General features: G+C 38.0%; 1 protein-coding gene across 6 annotated transcripts in view; it reads right to left on the bottom strand.

Moving 5' to 3' along the window:
• Nucleotides 1–20763, bottom strand: part of LOC103041533 (echinoderm microtubule-associated protein-like 4) — a 105345-nt gene that overhangs the window by 40454 nt on the left and 44128 nt on the right. For all 6 annotated transcript variants that reach the window (XM_049481719.1, XM_049481717.1, XM_049481718.1 and 3 more), the window contains exons 2-3: nucleotides 9551–9727; nucleotides 270–402 (exon numbers count right to left, since the gene is read on the bottom strand). In XM_049481719.1, coding sequence (XP_049337676.1) covers nucleotides 270–402; nucleotides 9551–9727 — 310 coding nt within the window. The remainder of the gene's footprint in view (nucleotides 1–269; nucleotides 403–9550; nucleotides 9728–20763) is intronic.

Genomic DNA, 20763 nt, shown 5'->3' with positions numbered 1-20763 from the left:
ACTAAATAATGGACAATAAGGTTGTGAAATCTCGAAATCTCTGAAAAACCTTTTTTTGGGGAGTCAAAGAACTATTTAAATAAAAAATTAATTAATTACAAGTAATTTCTGAGATATTCTTCTGATTCTTTTATTATGCATTTTTCTGAAGAGCCACTATTTACATTATTTATATATATATAAAAAAATGTGTTATGTAATAAGTACAGAAACAATGTCCTAAATTTGTCTGTGCTCATTTTGTGAGAATGCAGGAGAGTGTTTGTTACCTCTTGGCTGCAGAGGACAGCGTTTCTTTCCTGGCTACAGAAACTGTGGAGCTGTCTCTGTGAGACTTGCGGCCGCTGGAGCTTCCGTTAGCAATACAGGACATGGAGAAGGCCTCGCGCAGCGGGGTCTGACCTGCATAAAAGAACGAGGATCAGTGAGCACTTCTATACCTCTGCAATAAGGAAAAATCAGCTGACACCTGAGATCAGTACAATAATATGAGGTCAAGTGTTTCTGCAGGTTTGTCTCTCTACAGATGCTTTATAGCTTAATCAAATTAATCAAACACTGCTCACTAAATTATCTCAGCATGCAGAATCTCAGACGTTTGATCGTTGACGTCTTGTGTTATACCAGCTTCAGGAAGCAACAAAAAAAACGGGAAGATGAATGAGGACAGTGACTGTAATGTGATTTACAGGTGTAGATGCAGAAGGCAGATAGAAGGAGGGGAGGCCGAGAACAGAAGCAGAATAAAGGGTAGCTTAACGAAGACAGGATGCAGACAAGATAATTGGATCAAAGAGGAAGGGATTAAGACAGACAAGTTGGACTACTTAAGTAGAGCCCTACCACTCCTTAAAGAAAAACAACATGGCAGCTAACATGCAATGAAACCAGAAGAGTCACCTTGAATGACACAGAGAAATACCCACCCAAAGCACACAGATGGCCCAGATCTGACAACACCACACACCAATCATGACTAATATGTATAGATAAATATTTAACCCTAGACATCTAAGTATGGTAATGTGGGACCTAATGATTTTTTTTTTGTGTTAAATACCTTAATCTAATATTTCTAACCTTATTAGTCAATTAATCTAAAATTGTATTGGTTATTCAATACATAGTATAGCCAAAATGTATGATCATATATTTGTATCAATATTTCAATACTTTCTTTAATAATCTTTTCCTAAAAAAAAAACTTAAAAGTATGCACTTTAGAGCTTTCAGAGTTTTATGTCGTAGAAATGAAAAAATCTTAATTTTTATTGTATTACTATATTCATCAATTATTATTATTATTATTATTATTACATGCAATGTTTAATATTACTGTAATATAACTTAAAATTATTTAATAACTGGGATAATATACAGGTGCATCCGTCAAAATAACTATTATTTAAGTTTGTACTATTTATTTTCCTAAAAATTTGGGAAAAACAATATAACCATTCTCTGACAACTATAAATTTTTAAATGCTGTTTGTTCTGTTTTTTTTTTTTAAAGGTAGACAGTAATAATATTGCAGAGTGGTTTAGGCCTAGCAGACTAGATTAGGCTAGACTTTTTTTTACTGTATTATAATATCTAAATGATGATATAAACGGAAATAAACGCTAGTGCAGCTGCAAATATTGAAATGCTGTGTGTGTGTGTGTGTGTGTGTAAGAGAAAGAGATTGTAAACCTTTAAAAAATATGTGAATGGATCAGGGAGATCCCTACCTAATGTTCTAAATAAATGATACAAATAATTAATCCACTATTCTGAAACAGTCAACACGCCAATTCACTCCCTTTAATAGCCGTTCCTTGCTAAGAAAGACATAAAGACATTAAACAGGCTAGAAAAAAAAATGACTGCGATCATGTCCACTCAGTACTGACAGATAGGTAAGACATAGCTCTTAAAAAATCATGGCCTGCAGTGACTGTGCTAGACCATTTATATATTACTGAGAGAGTGTAAGCTGACCATACAGTAACATGCTATGTTAAACTTTGATGTCATTGCAGCAGTTTGCATCAGCCAAGCTATTTAAATCTCTCTCTGAATGACATGCCTTTGTAAAGGTCTAATTTAATTGCACTAGCCACTGGTCAGATCAAAGCAGTATTATATAACGGCAGACTGTAACCTTTGTGAAGTAGGCCTGATAAATGACTTCTTCCTGGGAGGATGAGCCTGTGTGTGTGTGTGTGTGTGTGTGTGTGTGTGTGCATTGTGGTTGGTGATCTGAAGTCAGTGCCACATGGCCCAGTTTAATGCTCCATTAGCTCCCAACAAAAACATAAACAGCATGTGGCCGGCCTCATCAGACCTCAGTGTTTGTGTGTGAGAATGCATGTGTGGATCTGGACTGAGGTTACCGAGTACAGTACACTATGAGGTAGGCTGCACAATATTGGAAAAATGCTGACCTTGCAATAGTTTTTTCCCTGTGATATATATTGATATATTAAAATATACACAGGATTTTTCACCAGATTTCACCCAAATGTCAGGGATCCAACAAGCCAGATGTAATCAGATGTAATCTGCCTGTGGTAGATTTGCAGTGGAAATTGGGAAGAATGGGAATTTGTATCATTTAATTGTAACATTTCATTAAATTTGTTGATGGCAAAGCTTAAACCGTATACAGCTCTGGAAAAAATGAGTTTCTTTAATTTCTCCGTTCTTGCAGCAGGAGTGGCATAAAGTTGTCCAAAAGCAGTGTGTAAGACTGGTGGAGGAGAGCATGCCAATATTCATGAAAACTGTGATTATAAACCAGGGTTATTGCACCAAATACTGAAAATACATAAATTCTTAAAAATGTATTAATATAAACTTGTTTTCTTTGCATTATTTGAGGTCTACATCTTTTTTATTTTAGTCATTTCTCATTTGTTGCATATAAATGCTCTAAATTACAATATTTTTATTTGGAATTTGGGAGAAATGTCTGTAGTTTATAGAATAAAACAACAATGTTTATTTTACTCAAATATACCTATAAATAGCAAAAACAGAGAAACTGATTCAGACACTGAGGAGGTCTCTTAATTTTTTTCCCAGAGCTGTATTGTGCAGCCCTATTACTAGTGTAGTAATGCACAAAAATGAACAGTTCTGTGATAAATTTTTATTTGAATGGCAATGTACACTTGTGTAGCACTACAGCAAATAATAACAGTAAGCTCAGGCTGTATAATGCAGCCAAAGAAAACAGAATTACGATCAATAAAATTCTAAATTCTGGGTAGGTGAATGGGCATCATGGTTATTAAATAGCACAAATCGATGGGTAGAACAAATCAAGAGAACACCAGCATTGCACACTGACAAACAGATTACAGGCCCTGTTTATATTTTGCGGTGTGCTACAATGCACTACACAGCATACAAATCAGTGCTACATTAAATTATTAACTAAAGCTACATCAAGACATAGTAGAGTGTAAAAATGAACTTAAACATGTTGTTTGCCATCTCTTGCTGCTGAATCCCTTTTCAGTTGCAGAAAATCCAGTGACTCCCTAGTACTAAGGATCACAATAATAACAGAATCATAGCAGAATGTTTTAATGCCACTAAACAACTACATTAAAATATGTGCCTTTTATTTTTAACCCAGCTTCTCCCATAACAATAAAATCGCTAACAGGTGATGGTGAGGTGAAAAACATATTGAAGGATGATAAATAATATGTGGGGTCTTGATGCTATCTTACTGAGATGAGTCCTGGCAGGATGTGACATCTGAAATCCAAGTCACATAAAGAGACCAGGGGGTAAATGGGGTTTGAGCCACTTTCACAAGAGACATCTCAATAACAGGCATTGCAGGGCTGGTTCATTGTTCCTGGTATGCAGTCATCTTTTGTAAAAGTGATTCAAGGACAACTAGTGAACCGGCAACAGGGTCATAGATGCCCATGGGTGCTTTACTGATGGGTGAGCGCAGTGAAGGCTAGCCTGTCTGGATGAATTCCACAGAATGGTTACTGTAGCACAAACTGCTACAAAGCATGATACTGGTTATGTCTTGTGGAGTACACAATGTCTCAGCACACACTTTTCTCTGTATTTAATGTGAATACTGAGCCACAATATATATTTGCAAATGTACTCATGCATTTAATTTCAAGGTGACTTAGTATCAAGTTCCAAAATTATGAATACAAAACAGTGTTAAAAACCTGCAGGGTATAAAAGACTGCTTTGTACTGTAGATTTATTTCTACTGTACAGTTTTTGAAAGCAGCTTTGAATTCTCCAATTCTGTTCACACAGTGCTGCTGGCGCCTTTCCTATTCAAGCCATCTGCAGTAGTTTTACAGCCAAGGCAAAAACAAACCAAGGCTGCTTTTCTAATACAAGTCAACTGATGTGGAAGGAATTTGAATTATGTACTGATTTAATGAACAAATCAAATCACCTACATATCTTACTAAAAATATATTCTGAAATATTATATCAATTTAATGAGACACCAGAGTAAGCAAAGTGTGTTTTTTTCCTCATTTTCTACCTATTACTAGGGATGTTCTCGATCTGATGAAATTCCCAAAGGATCAAAATCGGGTGGAAGAGATCATATTTTTATGGATGTGTGTACCGTTTAGGCAGAGTGAGTGGCAGTGAGCTGGTGGCTGGTAAGGTAGGAAAGCAAGCCTGCAATTTATATATCTGTTATTGAGCAATTCAGCAAGCTAGCTACCTATCAAGCCATATTTTACTTGGATCCACACTTCATTTTCCACCAAAATGTCCAAAAAGACTCTCTTTCTTACCCACTTGCTCTCTCTTTCTCTCTCTCTCTCTCACACAAACACACAATATGCAACTACACTAGCGTATATTTTTCCATTAAAGCTCTCAGTTAAACTTAGTAAGTCAGAACATTTCAATAATCAGGTACCAGCATTTATTAAATATGAATAATGATTTTAATATTGCTGTGATTAATACAATACATTTTTAAGACTGACACCACTAATATGAAAATAATTTAATTTTGCGTAAATCTAATTCTAATTGTACACATATAAATTATTAAAAGTCTAAAATCCACATTATTTGTAGGGCTGGGCTGCAATATCTTGAATTCAGTACTGATACCCAAACAATATTTTTTTCGATTTTTTTAATTGCGACCAAAAAAATACAAAAAATGATTATAATTCTCACACCACGAATTTATTTAACAGTCAACATGAGTAATCTCATTCTCATAGTCATTCTGAGAGGCTACATTTCTTTTCGATTTTGTTGGAACAAACAAACAACGATAAAATTTGTGGTGCTTTATTAAGAACAAAAACAACAGCATTACTTTAACTGCTTAAACTACAAATACTTTCCCCAAAGCATAATGCTGGCTGCATTTCAGTTTTTAAGAGTTCTATTTAAGAAATATCCGCAATAGATGGCAAAAATAAATTATATTAGTGGTGTCAATCACTTAAAAATGAATTAAAACATGTTTTTTAATGCTGGAATTTCCAAGTAAAAAGAGAGAGAGAGAGAGAGAGAAAGCGCGTCAGAGATTTTAGCGCAGCGGCAGTGTGGACAATTTGAATGATCTCCAATCTCCGCTCTCTCTGCTTTTTTATGCAAAGTATCGAAAACAGGCACCGAATTTTTAGACCTTTTGGTACTCGGTAGTACCAAGAAATTTCGGTCTGTGCAAAATAAATGGACAAAACATAAATTGACAACTGCACTGCACTAATTTTTTCAACATCACATTTTGCATTGTTGGATTCAAATTATAGCACTTAGATGTATGACAATGTAGGTCACTTGTAAATATGGTGATGTTTAACTTTCAATGCATTACACTGATGCTCACAGATGCTGGAGTGTGTTTTAAAGGAGAGCACAGCCACCCAGGCACAAGGTGACCTCCGGTGTTACTGTGTGTGTCTCTGCATGTGTGTGGGCCTGTACAGTCTCAGACAGAGCCCACATGTGACCTCCTAACGCCCACAGGAAACCAAGGAAATCCCTGTCTTCTATCCACTGCATGTCACTGGCTTCCTCTCACCCTGCCCCCAAAAACACCCAAATACTGCCTTCCCAATAGTGGCAAACTCAGGCAGACATCCTCAGAGGTAATAACAATAATAATAAAGGTATAAAACATTTTAATAAGACATATCATATATATCAAATAACCAAATGAACAGAAGTATACAGATGACATTAATAGCAACGGATCTGAGAACAAAATACAGATTTAGGAAAGAAAACCATGAGAGAGAGGAGACACTGCTCTGTGTGTAGAAACTTTATGGGAAATAAAAGGGAATAGACAGATAAAGGAATGGATTATGATAAGAGTTGTGAGTCAGCCTTGACATTTACACACAAACCAGGAAGAAAAGAGAGAGGAGGAACAGTATAGAGGCTGAGAAGAGGGTTGTGCCTGTTACTGGGGACCAATAATTTCTCATCTCTCTAGAAAAACAGGAAAAGGACTGAGGACAGGGCAGTAAATGACACAATCACACACTCTTAGTCCAGATCATTTCCGAGTTCAATCAGGAGTCATGGCTAACAGTAGTTCTTCTTCTCAATTCCTCCTTTTCAATCTCATATGCTTACCTTCAACAAGTAGTTGCACCAAGAAGAAAGTATTAGAAATATCAGAAATAATAAAATAATAAATTAAACATTTAGAATGATATGGGTAACATGATAACATTTAGACTGATAAATTTTTTATTAAGCTACACATACAGATCTAATGTGTGTAATTTACGTGTAACGCAACATGCTAGACACCTTGGCATGTAGTTGTAGACCCAATGTAGGGATGTCCCGATTACATTTTGCATTTTTTACATTTTGGAGTCATTTGACACCGATACTGAGTCCCAATCTGATACTTCGGCAGTGCAGTAAAAAAAAAAAAAGAAAAAGAAAAAAGAAAGAATGCATCCAAGTTGTTTTTTTTTTTAGATCTTTGATTATTACTGAAACAGTGGTTATCAAACCTTAATATTTTTGTCACAAAATAAACTGTTAAATAGCAGACAGAAATACCTTGTCACAATACAGTTTTAAAAGAATTTTAAAATTCGAAAATACGAATTTAAAAAGAACTCCAAACCCTAGATTCGGAACCATTCCCATCTGTTTCCTCTGCAGGAAAGAAAACACTTCACACTTTTGCAGAGACCTCCAAAACTTTCAGAAGACTCCCACTCACTTTCTCTCCCTTGTGGCATTTATACACACACACACACACACACAAACACTGTTAGCTTAAACAGCAATGGCTGAGAAATGTAAAGCAAAAGTCTAGAACAAAAGTGTTCCCCAGCATCCATAGGTGGGATACACATATACACATGCCTAAACATTGCACACACACACACACACACACACACTTCAAGAATAGCTGTAAGTAGACTGAGTGCAGTGGGAACGGGAAAGGAGGGGGTGGTGCGCGGATAAGGGCTAAGACTGTGCCAGAGGTTTTGTCAGGAAACGTCTCTCCATTCTGCAACTCTTCCGCTTTGTTTTTAACATACTTCCACAATTTTACATTTCTCAATTTCTCTCTCAGATCTTTTTACTGACCAGCTTCATCAAGTGTTTTGGACTAAGTGTGTGTGAGAGAGAGAAAGAGAGAGAGAGAGATAAAGAGTGACAGTGAAAGGAACTATGCAGGGAGAAAGGGGGGAAAAAAGAAAGGTTGAAATATGTACAGGGCGTTGTATGAGAATATCAAAAAGTGACCAAAGCCCAGGGTTAACATTAAGACGGCTGTAATACGGGTGCTGGCTAGAACCCACAGTGTTGCTTTTGCAACAATAACTTAACACAGAATGTGTGCACATCCTTAAAAACACAATAAAAAATATGTAACACAGTGTACAACATTATTACCGGTATTGATTAAAACAGATACTGGTACTCCACCCACACTTCTCCACTTTCATATCCACATTCACACATCAGACTTTAATGTTTAAAAATGTTTTTTACCTATTCTCATACAGCTGCAAAAAATAGGTGAATTATCTATATTTTCAACTGATTAATAATAAACTGTGCTGTGATTATAATCGAAAAAAAAAAACAAATAGACAAACACAAACTAACAAAACTAACTTAACACAAACAGTTGTACTGTTAATGTCTTTTTTGTGCACATTGAGTTAACATCTGAATTGCAGTCTAGAAAAGTCAAGGCACTGAAGCAAGAAAGGCTACATTCACATTACAAGCCTCATTGAATAGTTCTGAATTTTTTGCTCAAATTGAATTTGGATATTTAGATTTCACATTCATACATGTAAGTGATCTGTATCTGTCTGCAATTTCAATGAATCATTCCATGAAATGCATGCACATACCCATCTGATTTGAATACACTGGGTCTAGTAATGCAGGATGGTTTGAGCATAGTCATCGCGATGTGCACATACACAATTGTCACCTGAGGCAATTAAATCAAACATGTCATGTTGCAATGTTTTGATTCTTTGCACAAGAAGTAGATACACAGTGTTCTGAGTGAGCAGCGCTGTCTCTGTCTCTCTGTGAGAAAAAAACTGCTGCTGCCTGAAAAGCACAATGGGGAGGGGGAGCAGGTGTAAACACTGCATGGTCTCCATTAGGCTCCACTAGGCACCTCAGTTAGGCACAGTTTTGCTCAGATTTTTCCATTTACAACTGAAATCATGCTTTTAATTCTCGATTAAAGGGCTGATTATTGTTGTTTGGCTGCTTTCCATGAGTGATCAGCCGACTATAAAGCGCTGACTCTGGTCATTCCGGATCTCTGATGAGAGACGTGGATAGTGGAGTGCGTGGATAGTGGCGGGGCTGATGACATCGGGGGCCCTGCATTGTTTAATATTGCAATATATATAATAATAATAATAATAATAATAAAAAACAACTAATAAAAACATTACAATGACAATTTTTTACAATATCGTGCAGCCCTAAAACAGTTCTGAAAAAAAAAAAAAAAAAAAAAAAAAAACACATTAAAGCAAAAACATAAGATTTGTGTCACTTTAGCCTGATAGTGTGAATGGAGCCTCAAAAGCCCCAAACATAACACCTTCCACTTGAGTTGGGAAAAAATTTCGTATTTGTGTTAGTAACACTTTTATCACCCCTGTCTAAACAAATTCTATTTTTACTAGTTATCTTGTATTGCTATTACCTTGAACAGTTTTAGGATTGACTGTTGAGCACTTGGAGTGATGCTACTGGACATTTAATCTTCCAGAGAGTGTCAAGTGTCCTAAATTACCACCATCTGTAGACAATTTAACTAATCTAACTGTGGTTTGATGTACATTGAAGAATGTAGCAATGTAGCAGGTTTGTCAGCAACAAGTCTTTGTGTGCCTTTATGTATTAGACAAAGCACTGACAAAGACATTCATTCATTCATTAGTTAATTAAAACACCTGTCCATTAGATTTGGACAAGTCAATAAAACAAGACATTGTTCTTGCAAGTGTGTGTTTCTACATGTTGATACTGATCTCATTCCCTGTATGCAACACACACACAGCGCTGTCCTACCTTTGGTGCTTTGCTGTTTCTTGGCAGCCGAGTCCTCAGACTGCGCAAGGCGTCGGAGAACATCGGCCAGCGCCGCCTTCATAACAGTCAGCTCATCCTCCTGCTGCTGGACCCGCAGCTCCAGAGACGAGAGCCGGTCCTGCACATCTGATGCACTAGCCGCAGAAATGCTGTCATCTGGGAGAGAGAAAAAAAATACCCCATTATTAACACACCCTTATACCCTTATACACTTAAACGCAATTACAATTAATTTAGTCTATTATAGATAGGGATGTTCCCGATTCGATCACATGATTGAAAATTGAGACAGATCAAGTCATTTTCAAAGAACCGGAAAAGATTCGGATCACTGATTTATCAAAAATGTAATGTTCCACAAGTTCACTATAGACTCTGCTGCAAGCACACATAAAGTATATCCATGCTTCGCTCACACACTTTTTTTTTCTGCATCACTGTGCAGAAGACTCTCAGGCCCTCTCTCTCTCTCTCTCTCTCTCTCTCACACACACACACAGCTTTTACTTATTCCAAAAAAAGCAATATATGCAGCAAAGCTCTGTTAAACTTAATAACTCGGCACATTTCAATATATATTTTTTAAAACGTACTATTAACATTTTAATTATATAATACAGTAAAATTACCAGCATGAATCAAATTCATCATAATCTTAATTATGATTACAGAATGTTGTGTGACATTTTTTAGTTCATTTATATAAAAACATTTATATGGCTATAAATGTAAAAATGTAAATTTTGGATTGTTCTTTCTTTACTTTATTGTATAAGGACTCTGTATCAGCAGATAAATCAAAATCAAATGACTTCAAAAGTTATCGGGACCTCCCTAATTATCCCTAGCAATACATTTAGAACATACTACCATACTCGGTACGGTATCGGACTATAAGGTGCATTATCAATGAGCGTTTTCCGGTCTATTTCCAGACATAAAACACACCGGATTGGCGCATTAGGCAACATTAGTAAGGATGCCTAGATTAAGGTGAACACATTTCAAAAATGTTTTCTTTCAAAGTCAAATGAGCACTGGATGTTAATCTACACAGATTTCTCTTCTGAAATTCTATATGAATTTCTATATAAGTAAAGTGCTTCTGTTTATTTACAGGAAGTATAGATTTCCAATATTTTGTCTAAGAATGAGTTTTCAGTAAAGTTTCTCTAGCACTAAGGCTGGGTGCAGCAGTTAGCATTAGCTGAGTGTTCAGGTAACCCAGGGCAATATCAGCTGCCGGTTCGTCTCACATAGCTTGTTTTAACACAGCAAACACGCAGACTACAGTCCAATATACTCTCCTCGGAACGGCAAAAGTACAGCTAGCGCTGCGGTTAGGGGCTAATGCTAATGCTGCTTAGTGCTGGAAGAACTTCACTGAAAACTCACCCATTGTAACCCATTGTAATTTATGGCTCCTTAATACCCGACTGGTAGAATTCATACATAAGGATTGCTGCACTGTTGATTTTTGGGAAAATTAAAGTATTTTAAGTGCACCTTATAGTCCTAAAAATACGGCATATAGTCTGTACTTGCCAGAATGTCTCCATTTGTTTTTATTACATAAAAAATGAGAAACAGAACAAATGGTAAGAAGAGGTTTAACATGCAGACGACCTTAATAACAGATAAACTGCAGTACGTGAGCTATGTAAGGGTCTGTCTCGCAGTGCAATTTTTAGGTATGCAGGGGTAAGCAGGATAGTGTGGTACTCCGAGGGGGTATTGATGCGCATGGCTGACTGGGGGGGTATCTTGTTTTTCAGAGCTGCGGCGGGCTGCCTGACGTTTCTGTGGTTAGAGCTTGGACTGCTAAAGTAGCCCACACTCTCTTGGCAAAGCAGGCCAAGCAAAAAAAGAGGTCCTACATTCTCAACTGCGGTTAGCTAGTTAGAGGGGCACTGAGTAAGCCCTGCCACTTTTTAAAATACACACACACACACAAACTCCTGACCTTGACAAAAGATCAAGAGATGACTAAAGAACATCAGCATTCCTATACTAAAAAGCTTATTGGAACAACTGCAGATCGGCACTGCAGATCAGGAAAGCAGAAAGCCAGTTGCAGTGGTTATGGCAGCATCATGAGTGGGAGGCAAAGAACAAGAAGTGGCAGAAAAAAGCCACACACACACACACACACACACACACACCTATGCTAGAGTACAAGTACAAATACAGCTGCATACAACTTACAGCCTATTTATACACATTTGTGTGTGTGCAAATCAAGCATAACACATTATGACCACATCCTTGTTTATCAGCAGTGACACTGACATGCTGAAGGTGTGTTAGTGTGTGTCCCGGTGACCCGCTGCCCTGCAAATGTAAGGTTTTCCCTTCTCCCATCATACTAGATCCAACTAATCAGCTAATTAACATGCCCTTTCATAGTTGCAATGATTGTGTTCCAGCAAGCAATCTTCTGAAATGAGCTGGATATGAGAAACAATGTACTAGAGGATGAACAACACAAAATGTGCAGCAATAGATAATATTCTATCTTAGACTTTACATCTACCAGGTGGACTAGCTAGGAAGGAATGTGTAATAGAATGGACAGTAAGTGGGAACAGTGTTTTGCATTGCACAGCATTGCTGTGTCTGATACATTAGGTCCGACCATGCAATGTGATTGGCTTTAAGACATTCTGTGAGTGCCATTATCAGTCGGTAATGCACTGTAACCAAAGCTCTCCATGTATTACTCCGCCACTTACAGTTAACCTAGCAACGATGCAGCGCTTACAAACCAAACAGCACAGCAGCTACAAACAGAGCAGCAATGGAACTAAACCAAACATCGTACGTTCTCGTCCTCTTAAACTCAAAATCTTTTAAAAAACAGAGATAAAGAAACTGTGGTATAATCGCAATAATATTTACTCGAGGTTCATGTAATACTGGCACTGTAGATGTGCTCATCTACAGCACTTGGCATGAGCAGTGATGTCAGTAACGCGTTACTTAGTAACGCGTTACTCTAATCTGACCCTTTTTTTCAGTAACGAGTAATCTAACGCGTTACTATTTCCAATCCAGTAATCAGATTAAAGTTACTTATCCAAGTCACTGTGCGTTACTCTCTCTCTCTCCACCTCACTCTCTCTCACACACACACACAGACACACACACCGCTCCCTTTCCCGTCACCTTTACAATCCTCCCGTCTCTCTCTCGCGCTCGGCTTGTCTTTAATTTACGCCTGTTCTCATTTTTCCGCCAGTTCTCGGGCACCCTATCTCTTTATAAAGGCGTTTTTTCCCGGCCGCGTCCCAATTCACTAGCCAGGGCAGCGGTCTGCACAGATCTGATTGGCAGAGGAGAGCGTTTGAAGATTTTGTGCCGCAGAGCACGTATACCGTAAAGACAAGAAAAGTTCTTTTACTGGTTTGGGTCCGCACTGGACAATGTCTGGGTCCGGACCCGGACCGCAGTCCGCATATATGTGATCCCTGGCCTAGACCATATACACGGTTTTGTTTTATAAAACCACTCTTTGCTGCCCTGCAGTGAACAACAGGTTCAATGTTAAGATTTACAGTGTTAAATATTTCAGGTCAAGAAAGGCTTTCTTAGTATTAGTATTTATGTTAAATAAAATTAAGAAAGACCATATTTTATTTTTTATAAAAAAAATAATTTATGTTAAGTTAATTCAAGAGAAATGGTCTTTTTATTAAAAAACTTATTTTTTCAGGAAATAGTTCAACTTTAAATGTCTAGAGATACATTGTTGCTGTTAAAAATGCATTTTCCAGTAAAGGGAGTATTGGCAAAACTGGTTATAGTTTTTATGTTAAGGCGGCGCCGCGGCGGGAGGTGGTGTCTGCAGCTGCTGAAAGTAACTAATAAAGTAACTTGTACAGTAACTTGTACTTTTAAAATCAAGTAATCCATAAAGTAACTGAGTTACTTTTTAAAGGAGTAATCAGCAATCAGATTACTTTTTCAAAGTAACTATACCATCACTGGGCATGAGGCCTCATGCCTACGACCGCAGCACCTATTTCTACATTATAGCATTCCCTCTTGTGTCTTCTTGCTTAAATAACAGATCAGATTTAGCAAAAACTTTAAAACTCTCAAACTTTGTACCCCTTAGCCCAGAGTCCATTATTAAACCCCAACAAATTCAGCTGTCAGAGCCAAGCACTAAACTGCTTTATAGCCACAGCCTAGCCAACTTAGATCAACCAGTCCAGCCTGGCAGCTGAAGGAAGACCAAAAGAGAGAAGCCAGCCAAATAAATGCCTTTCAAACATTTTGCTGGTCTGAAACAAGACTGTTCATTATAACCATAAGTTACAGCAGCTTTCACTATTTTACCTGCTCTCGTCACTCACAGAACAAAAACAGGAACGTTTTACACACATGCACATAGGTTGGTATGATGGTAAATTGTTAATTTTTATTTAATAACTTCAAGGTCAGCATGGCATGTGACTGTCAGTAACTAAAATGAAAGAGAGCAACTGTGCTCTCTTTTTATCATTTGAGCAAGAACCAAGCTCAGACAGTAGATAAAAAAGAAAGGGATGAAAGAGTTCAAGCTCAGAAAGGCTGATAGAGTCAGAGTTGCCAGGTTTGAAAAATTAAAAACAAAGGAAAAAGAGAGAGAGAAAAAGAGAGAGAGAAAGAGAGAGAGAGAAAAGAAAGAAATCACAATGTAAACAGAAATCACCAGGCAATTAAAAAATGTTAAAGAGGAGAGAAGAGAGTTCAGGAGGGGCAAAAAGAGAAAAAAGTAAGTAAAAGTCTTTTTTTTTCCTAATTATATTGCTATTAAATGTTCTTGACTGGGATATAAAAATGTTATAAAAGAACTAATACATCACTAATGTTACAATATTATTAATGACTAAGATAAATAGCAATACTGACAATAAATCAGTTAGAATCACTTAGAAACTAAATACTACGTTGTACACTCATAGTTGCTTTGCCCTTTGCTTCAAACGTGTAACAGACAGATATTTTGGGCTAGTTTAAGCTTCTTAAGGGCGGGTTTTAGACTGAGTTTGGGCTGGATATTTTTGTTGAACCTGGCAACCCTGGATAGAGTTCATGTGAAAGTAGGCACACACAGACAACTACACACACACACACATATATATAAAACCATGCATAGATCAACTGGCTTTTATCTTCATCATAAATCAAACAAACAAAAGAAACTTTTCAAGGTTGCAGGAAGGCAGGGCTGTAAAACCAAAGTCTAGCTGGCTGCTCAATACCTCGATTCACCTTCTAGCCTCTCCACCCGCAGTTTCCTCCCTTAGTTGCAGGTATTTCCTTTAAGCCGCCTTATCTGCAGTGCGTTTTGTGTGCCAGGGAGCAGTAGTGCGAACGGAGCAAACACTATACAATGCTTTCAAACAGGAGGAAATAATTTCAGGAGAGGTACGGTTGATCCTGGCAGTAAAGTAAAGTATGGGGAGAGGAAAAAAAGAGGCAGAGTAAACGAGAAAGAGGGCAGAGAATTCAGAACAAAGAACAGAGCGGAAGCAGCATGTATTGTGAGTTTCTGCTCTATATCTGTTTGTGCGTTTCCCCAGATGACCCAGGTGTCAGGGAACAGGAGGCCAGTTTTCAAGCAAGTAAAATCAAATTCTTAGTCCATTTCTAGCCATAAGCACTTGCAGGCGAAGAGGAAGGAAGGGAAGGCTTCTGCACTTGTCATATTTCACAATATTCCGCTACATTCCTGGGCTTTCTCTTCCTCAGCCCCTTCTGCACGTAGACACTCAGACACACATACACACCTAAAGACACACACACTCACAACAGTTAATTACACACACACACACACACACAGTTTCTCAAACACATGTTCATGCGGATGAAGACCCACAAGCATTCCTTACCCCGTAATTAGGGGGCACCTCAAGCTCGCACACAAAGCCAGTGTGAGGCTGAAACATTGCAGCCCCTGCTGTGGAACCATCCCTTGGCACACGGCCATGGAGTGTGTGTGCAAGTGTTTGTGTGTGTGCTTTAGAGAATACAGTGTATGTGTGTGTGAGTGTGTGTTTTAGAGTATGGCTTGTTTTCATGGCGCTTCATTTTGCCTGTAGGTCTATGAAGGAAGTCCTCAGGAGGAGAGAGAAGATATATGGGCCAGATAAGAGCTCTGCTGAAAGAGTGGTGCAATCAACCTTCCAGTCTTGTGCTTGCTACAACACACACACACACACACACACACACACACACACAGTCAAACATCCTGATAGTATTTAACAGACATGCCTCGTTAATGTTCAATCAATTGCTATGAACATTAATAAAAGGCAAACAGATAACCAAATAACTTTCAACCCAGATCTGCTCAGAGCATAGAAGACCTGTATCCAGGTTAGCCAGCTACATGCTAACTGAACTGTAGATAAAAGCCAGTGGAGGAGGTGGCTTTCATTGTTGCCTCTTAGCTAGAAAAATAATCAAGTCTCTTTGTTGAGGCTCGGTGCTCATTATAACACTCTGCGCACTTGTAAAGACACATAGAGCAAGAGGCGGCACATGTCTCGACTGGTTGTGTGTGCAGGATCGCCAATTTGAGCGTGTGTATAAGTGTGTGTGTGTGTGTGTGTAAGTGTGTGTGTGTGTGTTACGCCCTCCCAAGAGTAGTGTTAATCCTTCCTCTGTGTCCCAAACTGCACCACACATACATATACACAAACAAACTCTCACAAAACACACACACACACACACACACATCCTCATTTTACCACTATGTGTGTGGTAGAGGGTATGTATCCGCTGTACAGGAAACCTGGGGGCCTCGTATGACCCAAATGTAAGAGCAAACATCTGCTGAATAAAAACACAGACACAAGGGAACCATGCAACACAATCCAAGATGTGCTGGGAGGCTGGAGAAATGGCATGGTTTAAAAACAAACTAGAAAGGCTATGACTAAGCAAAAAAAGATGGATTTTGCATTACTGAGGGCAGATGGTGGTTAAAAGTCTATGTAGAGAGTGAAAAAAACCAACATAACAACATAATGCAGCACAGAGATTGGTAACAGTTGATCTGTCCAATGTACAATGCAGGAAGAAAGACTGTAACGACTTGCAAGATATGCTTCGAGTAGGTGGCCAGAGTAGCATGTATTCAATGCATATACTTGTGCATATACCCTCTGCACAATACAGTGTACTCTCTGCACCGAGTGTATTGAGTAAGAACTACAATATAAAAGTATTTTTTTTCTTTCAGAGTCTCCAACTACAAACTCACCAGCACTTTAATAGAATCTCTAATTATGTCTAATTTGCCAATTATGTGGAAACCATGCAATGCATAAAATCACACAGATATGGACCAACAGCTTTAGGTAATGTTGGACAAGTTTGGAATAACCAAACCTAGGAACAGTCAAGTCACTTTGACACACATGATTTTAACAGCACCAATTAGAACATGTATTCTGATAATGTTAATTTACATGTTCAAATTTGAGTATAATTGTTAATGCAAAAAACAGAGAAGGTAGACTTTTCCTCAAGTTTTGAGATTACCCACCTCTCTTGTAATGCTTTTTTTATAGATTCACTGGTGTATCTGTAATACTACAATTATTTTCTTAAGCAAATTATATTCCAAATTGGAGATTTTGCTTCCTGTTTTTTTCTGTCTCACGTACAAGGGTTGGACAATGAAACTGAAACACCTGGTCTTAGAGCACAATAATTTATTGTATCGATGGACAGTTCTGGTGGAAACAGGAGAGCTGGTGCACACTGAATTCTGCCGTGATTTGAGCAGCTGTGGTTTTATGTTTTTTGGATACAATCCGGGTTAGCACCCGAACATCCCTTTCAAACAGCTTCCTCTTGCGTCCACAGTTTATCCTGTTGGATGTGGTTTGTTGTTCTTGATGGTATGCTGACATTACCCTGGATACCGTGGCTCTTCATACATCAAAAAGACTTGCTGGCCTGGTCACAGATGCACCAGCAAGACATTCATTAACAATTTGTCTTCTTTTGAACTCTGGTATGTCACCCATAATGTTGTGTGCATTGCAATATTTTAAGCAAAACTGTGCTCTTCCCCTGCTAATTAAACCTTCACACTCCTCTTATTGGTGCAATGTGCAATTAATGAAGATTGGCCACCAGGCTGCTCCAATTTAGCCATGTTTCAGTTTCATTGTTCAACCCCTGTACATTCATGTTACAAAAAGCAAAAGCTGTTACAGTGAAATATTGAACTAAATCATGTTTCTAGGTACATAAACTGACATGATCAGTGCTTTTGCTAGCTAATGATAACAGTGCCACCACTAATTAAATAATCACTTCGTCGTAGGACATATGATGGGAGCTGAGGTCACACAGGAAGACATGGTGCACCACACTTGTAGTAAGCAAGAAAAGACGAGAATGAAGCAGAACTAATGAGTTGCGACAGCGAGCGCTGCCTCTGCTTCAAGCTTAGACAAGGGATGCCACCTGAGGACATCTCTAAGCGCACACACACACACACACACACACACACACACACACACTGATCTGCAGCTACGTAGCTACTTTTGGAAAACCCATTACCACAGCACATCACACCACTTAAGAATGTGACACTGCATTAAGAGATTCTTGCGTAATCTAAAGACCAAATTACATCAGGTATAATGAAGGGCATAACACTCCACTTATATATAGCTCATCGTTTCATCACTCAGATACCAGCTGTCTAGTCCCGCTGCTTTCTAGTCTTTCAACTGTGTTAATGTGTGATACTGGGTCAGGTTTAGGCTGTATATTAAGACCATCTGTGTATATCCACTCATGCATTTAGCATATATCAGGCATAAATGGTGCACAGCCAAAGCATTTGTACCCAGTCAGCTGAGGACAGGGCGGATATAGCAATGCAAGGGTCATGCCACCATGTCTACAGTTCCTTCCTTTCTCTCTTAAAAGCAGGGTCTAAAAGTAAACGAAACGGAAAAGGGCATTTGCATATTTCAAAGCCCGGCCGAATGAAAATCACAGCTGATGTTTTCACACAAAAAACTGCACATATTATTTTATTAATTAAAAATAGAGGTGGGCAATATGACGAAATTTCTTTGTATTGTGATACATTTTCTTACTGTATTGACAATTTACTTTTGTATATTGTGTAATAGTATAATTTATCCAATTCAACTGCATGAAACTGCAAGTATTATGGGCCAGCATTTGAACAGTGATCCATTTTGACTGTGGTCACATGTATTTAAAAATCAATCGGCTATGTATCGCTATTACCCAATTATTGGCAAAAATACAGCAAAATTTACAGATATTTCTCTGATTAAGTCGATCCAATTTGGAAGCTAACGTTACCACAGCAGTGCTGCTGTGTGGATCACTGTTGGAGCAGTTTGATAATAGGTAGCTGCAGTTCCTTGTCCAGCCGATAGATGGAACTAATTGCAACGGACTACACGTGCCAATACTTGCTCCAGGAATCCACACACATTCCTACAGACTGCAGTGAGATGCTCATCAGTAACCAGACCAGCTACAAACTCGGCTCAGCTTTGCCTAACTAAGCTCAACCAGTCAGGGTGTTTTATTTTTAAACCCCACTAACTGGATAATGCCGTTCTCCAAAGACCATTTTCCAGCCCATTCAGTGAGTAGAAGAGCTAAAGAACCACACATACTTCCAAAGACTGCAAGAAGAACAGAAGTAGCAGATGCAGTCAGAAAGCTAAAGGAATCACGTCAGAATCAGTGTTTTTTTTAGTGTTAGATAAGCAGGGATTTTCTGTTGTTTCCACTTAAAGCTCTACAGTACAGTTTTTTTTTATACAGATAATCAATAGACTATCTCAGCTGGAGTGTTAGATTGAGTGCAAAATTATTGTTATTATTAAAATAATAACTTAGTTATGTGTTTTAACAGTAAATATAAGCTATGTTAAGCATGTAAGATGACTCCATAAAACAGGCAGTGAGGCAGCTGATGTAAGGATACCCGTTCCTGCGGTATTGGTCAAGTCGTTTTATGTTAATACTGCATATCATTACTGTCCAATGAAAAATAAGTCCCTATATATTTGCCGATTTTTAGTTTACTACATAATTTGAACAGACAAACTGTCCCTTACACTGTGTCAAAAAATCTTGATGAACGGACCAATAGAAATATTTTAAAATGACCTGAAATAAATTATTTTTACATTCTTCCATTGAAAGTTTAGAAGGTTTGTTTCTCTCTCTTGTAAAATTGCCCCTTTGGAGACCCTTATTTTTCATTGGACAGCGATGATATTTATAGGACAAATAGATCATTGAATTTGTGTTTTTCTCCTACCCAAAGCTACAAAAAACATAAAGCAATAGTTGCCTAAAGTACAATTAAATAAAATTATAAATAATATAAGAATGAAATAGACCTAAACAAGGTCACAGATATAGACATACATAAGACAAGTGAGACAAGACAGTAGTGCAATACTGTGTACCAGAGTGTACCAGTTACGTATGATAGGGTGGTTTAAAAGGGACTGAGAGTATCAGTATAAACAGTGCAAAAGCTTAAAGCTGGTTTTGTAAGTAAACAAAAACATAATTATAAAAATAAAAGTATGTATGCATATGTCTCCTGAAATCCGTTTATTTTGGTGAGTAAAGCACTTCCCTAGATTTACAGTATTTTAGAGGTAAAATATCTTAGAGGTAATTAGGGGAATCTGTACCAAGTTTGCCTGGCATCTGTGTGGCATTAATGAGGCATTTGGCCACGCCCAAATTAGTATCAGCGATCAGCCAATTGAGCTGAAAGACCAAGGTCCCAAAAACATGAATTGGACTAGCTTTATTGTGTGTGTCTTTAAATATCGTGAACCATTTTTCCCAATTAAAACAGACTGTGTAGCAGATATGATATTTGAATATTATTATATTTTATATCTTGTATATGGATATTTACAACTTATATTCTAGTCCTAGAGACACATACACACACGCATCCGTAAAGACTCACACTCGGACAATAGACGGGACTCTAGAGACTGCCGAAATCGCTCCAGGTCATGGCTTTGGCAGGCTGCATTAGTCTGGATTGGAGGAAAGGGAGAGCGTGTTCACACAAACACGGCTTGATACGCTCATACATATGAAAGCACATATTTGCATGCAGCCATGGGACATAAGGGGACTACAGGGAGATCCAACGG

The sequence above is a fragment of the Astyanax mexicanus genome, chromosome 7 (genome assembly GCF_023375975.1).
Source record: "Astyanax mexicanus isolate ESR-SI-001 chromosome 7, AstMex3_surface, whole genome shotgun sequence".
NCBI classification, from domain to species: domain Eukaryota; kingdom Metazoa; phylum Chordata; class Actinopteri; order Characiformes; family Acestrorhamphidae; genus Astyanax; species Astyanax mexicanus.
The sequence above is the reverse complement of the archived record's forward strand: the minus strand, read 5'-3'. Positions and strand labels throughout refer to the sequence as shown.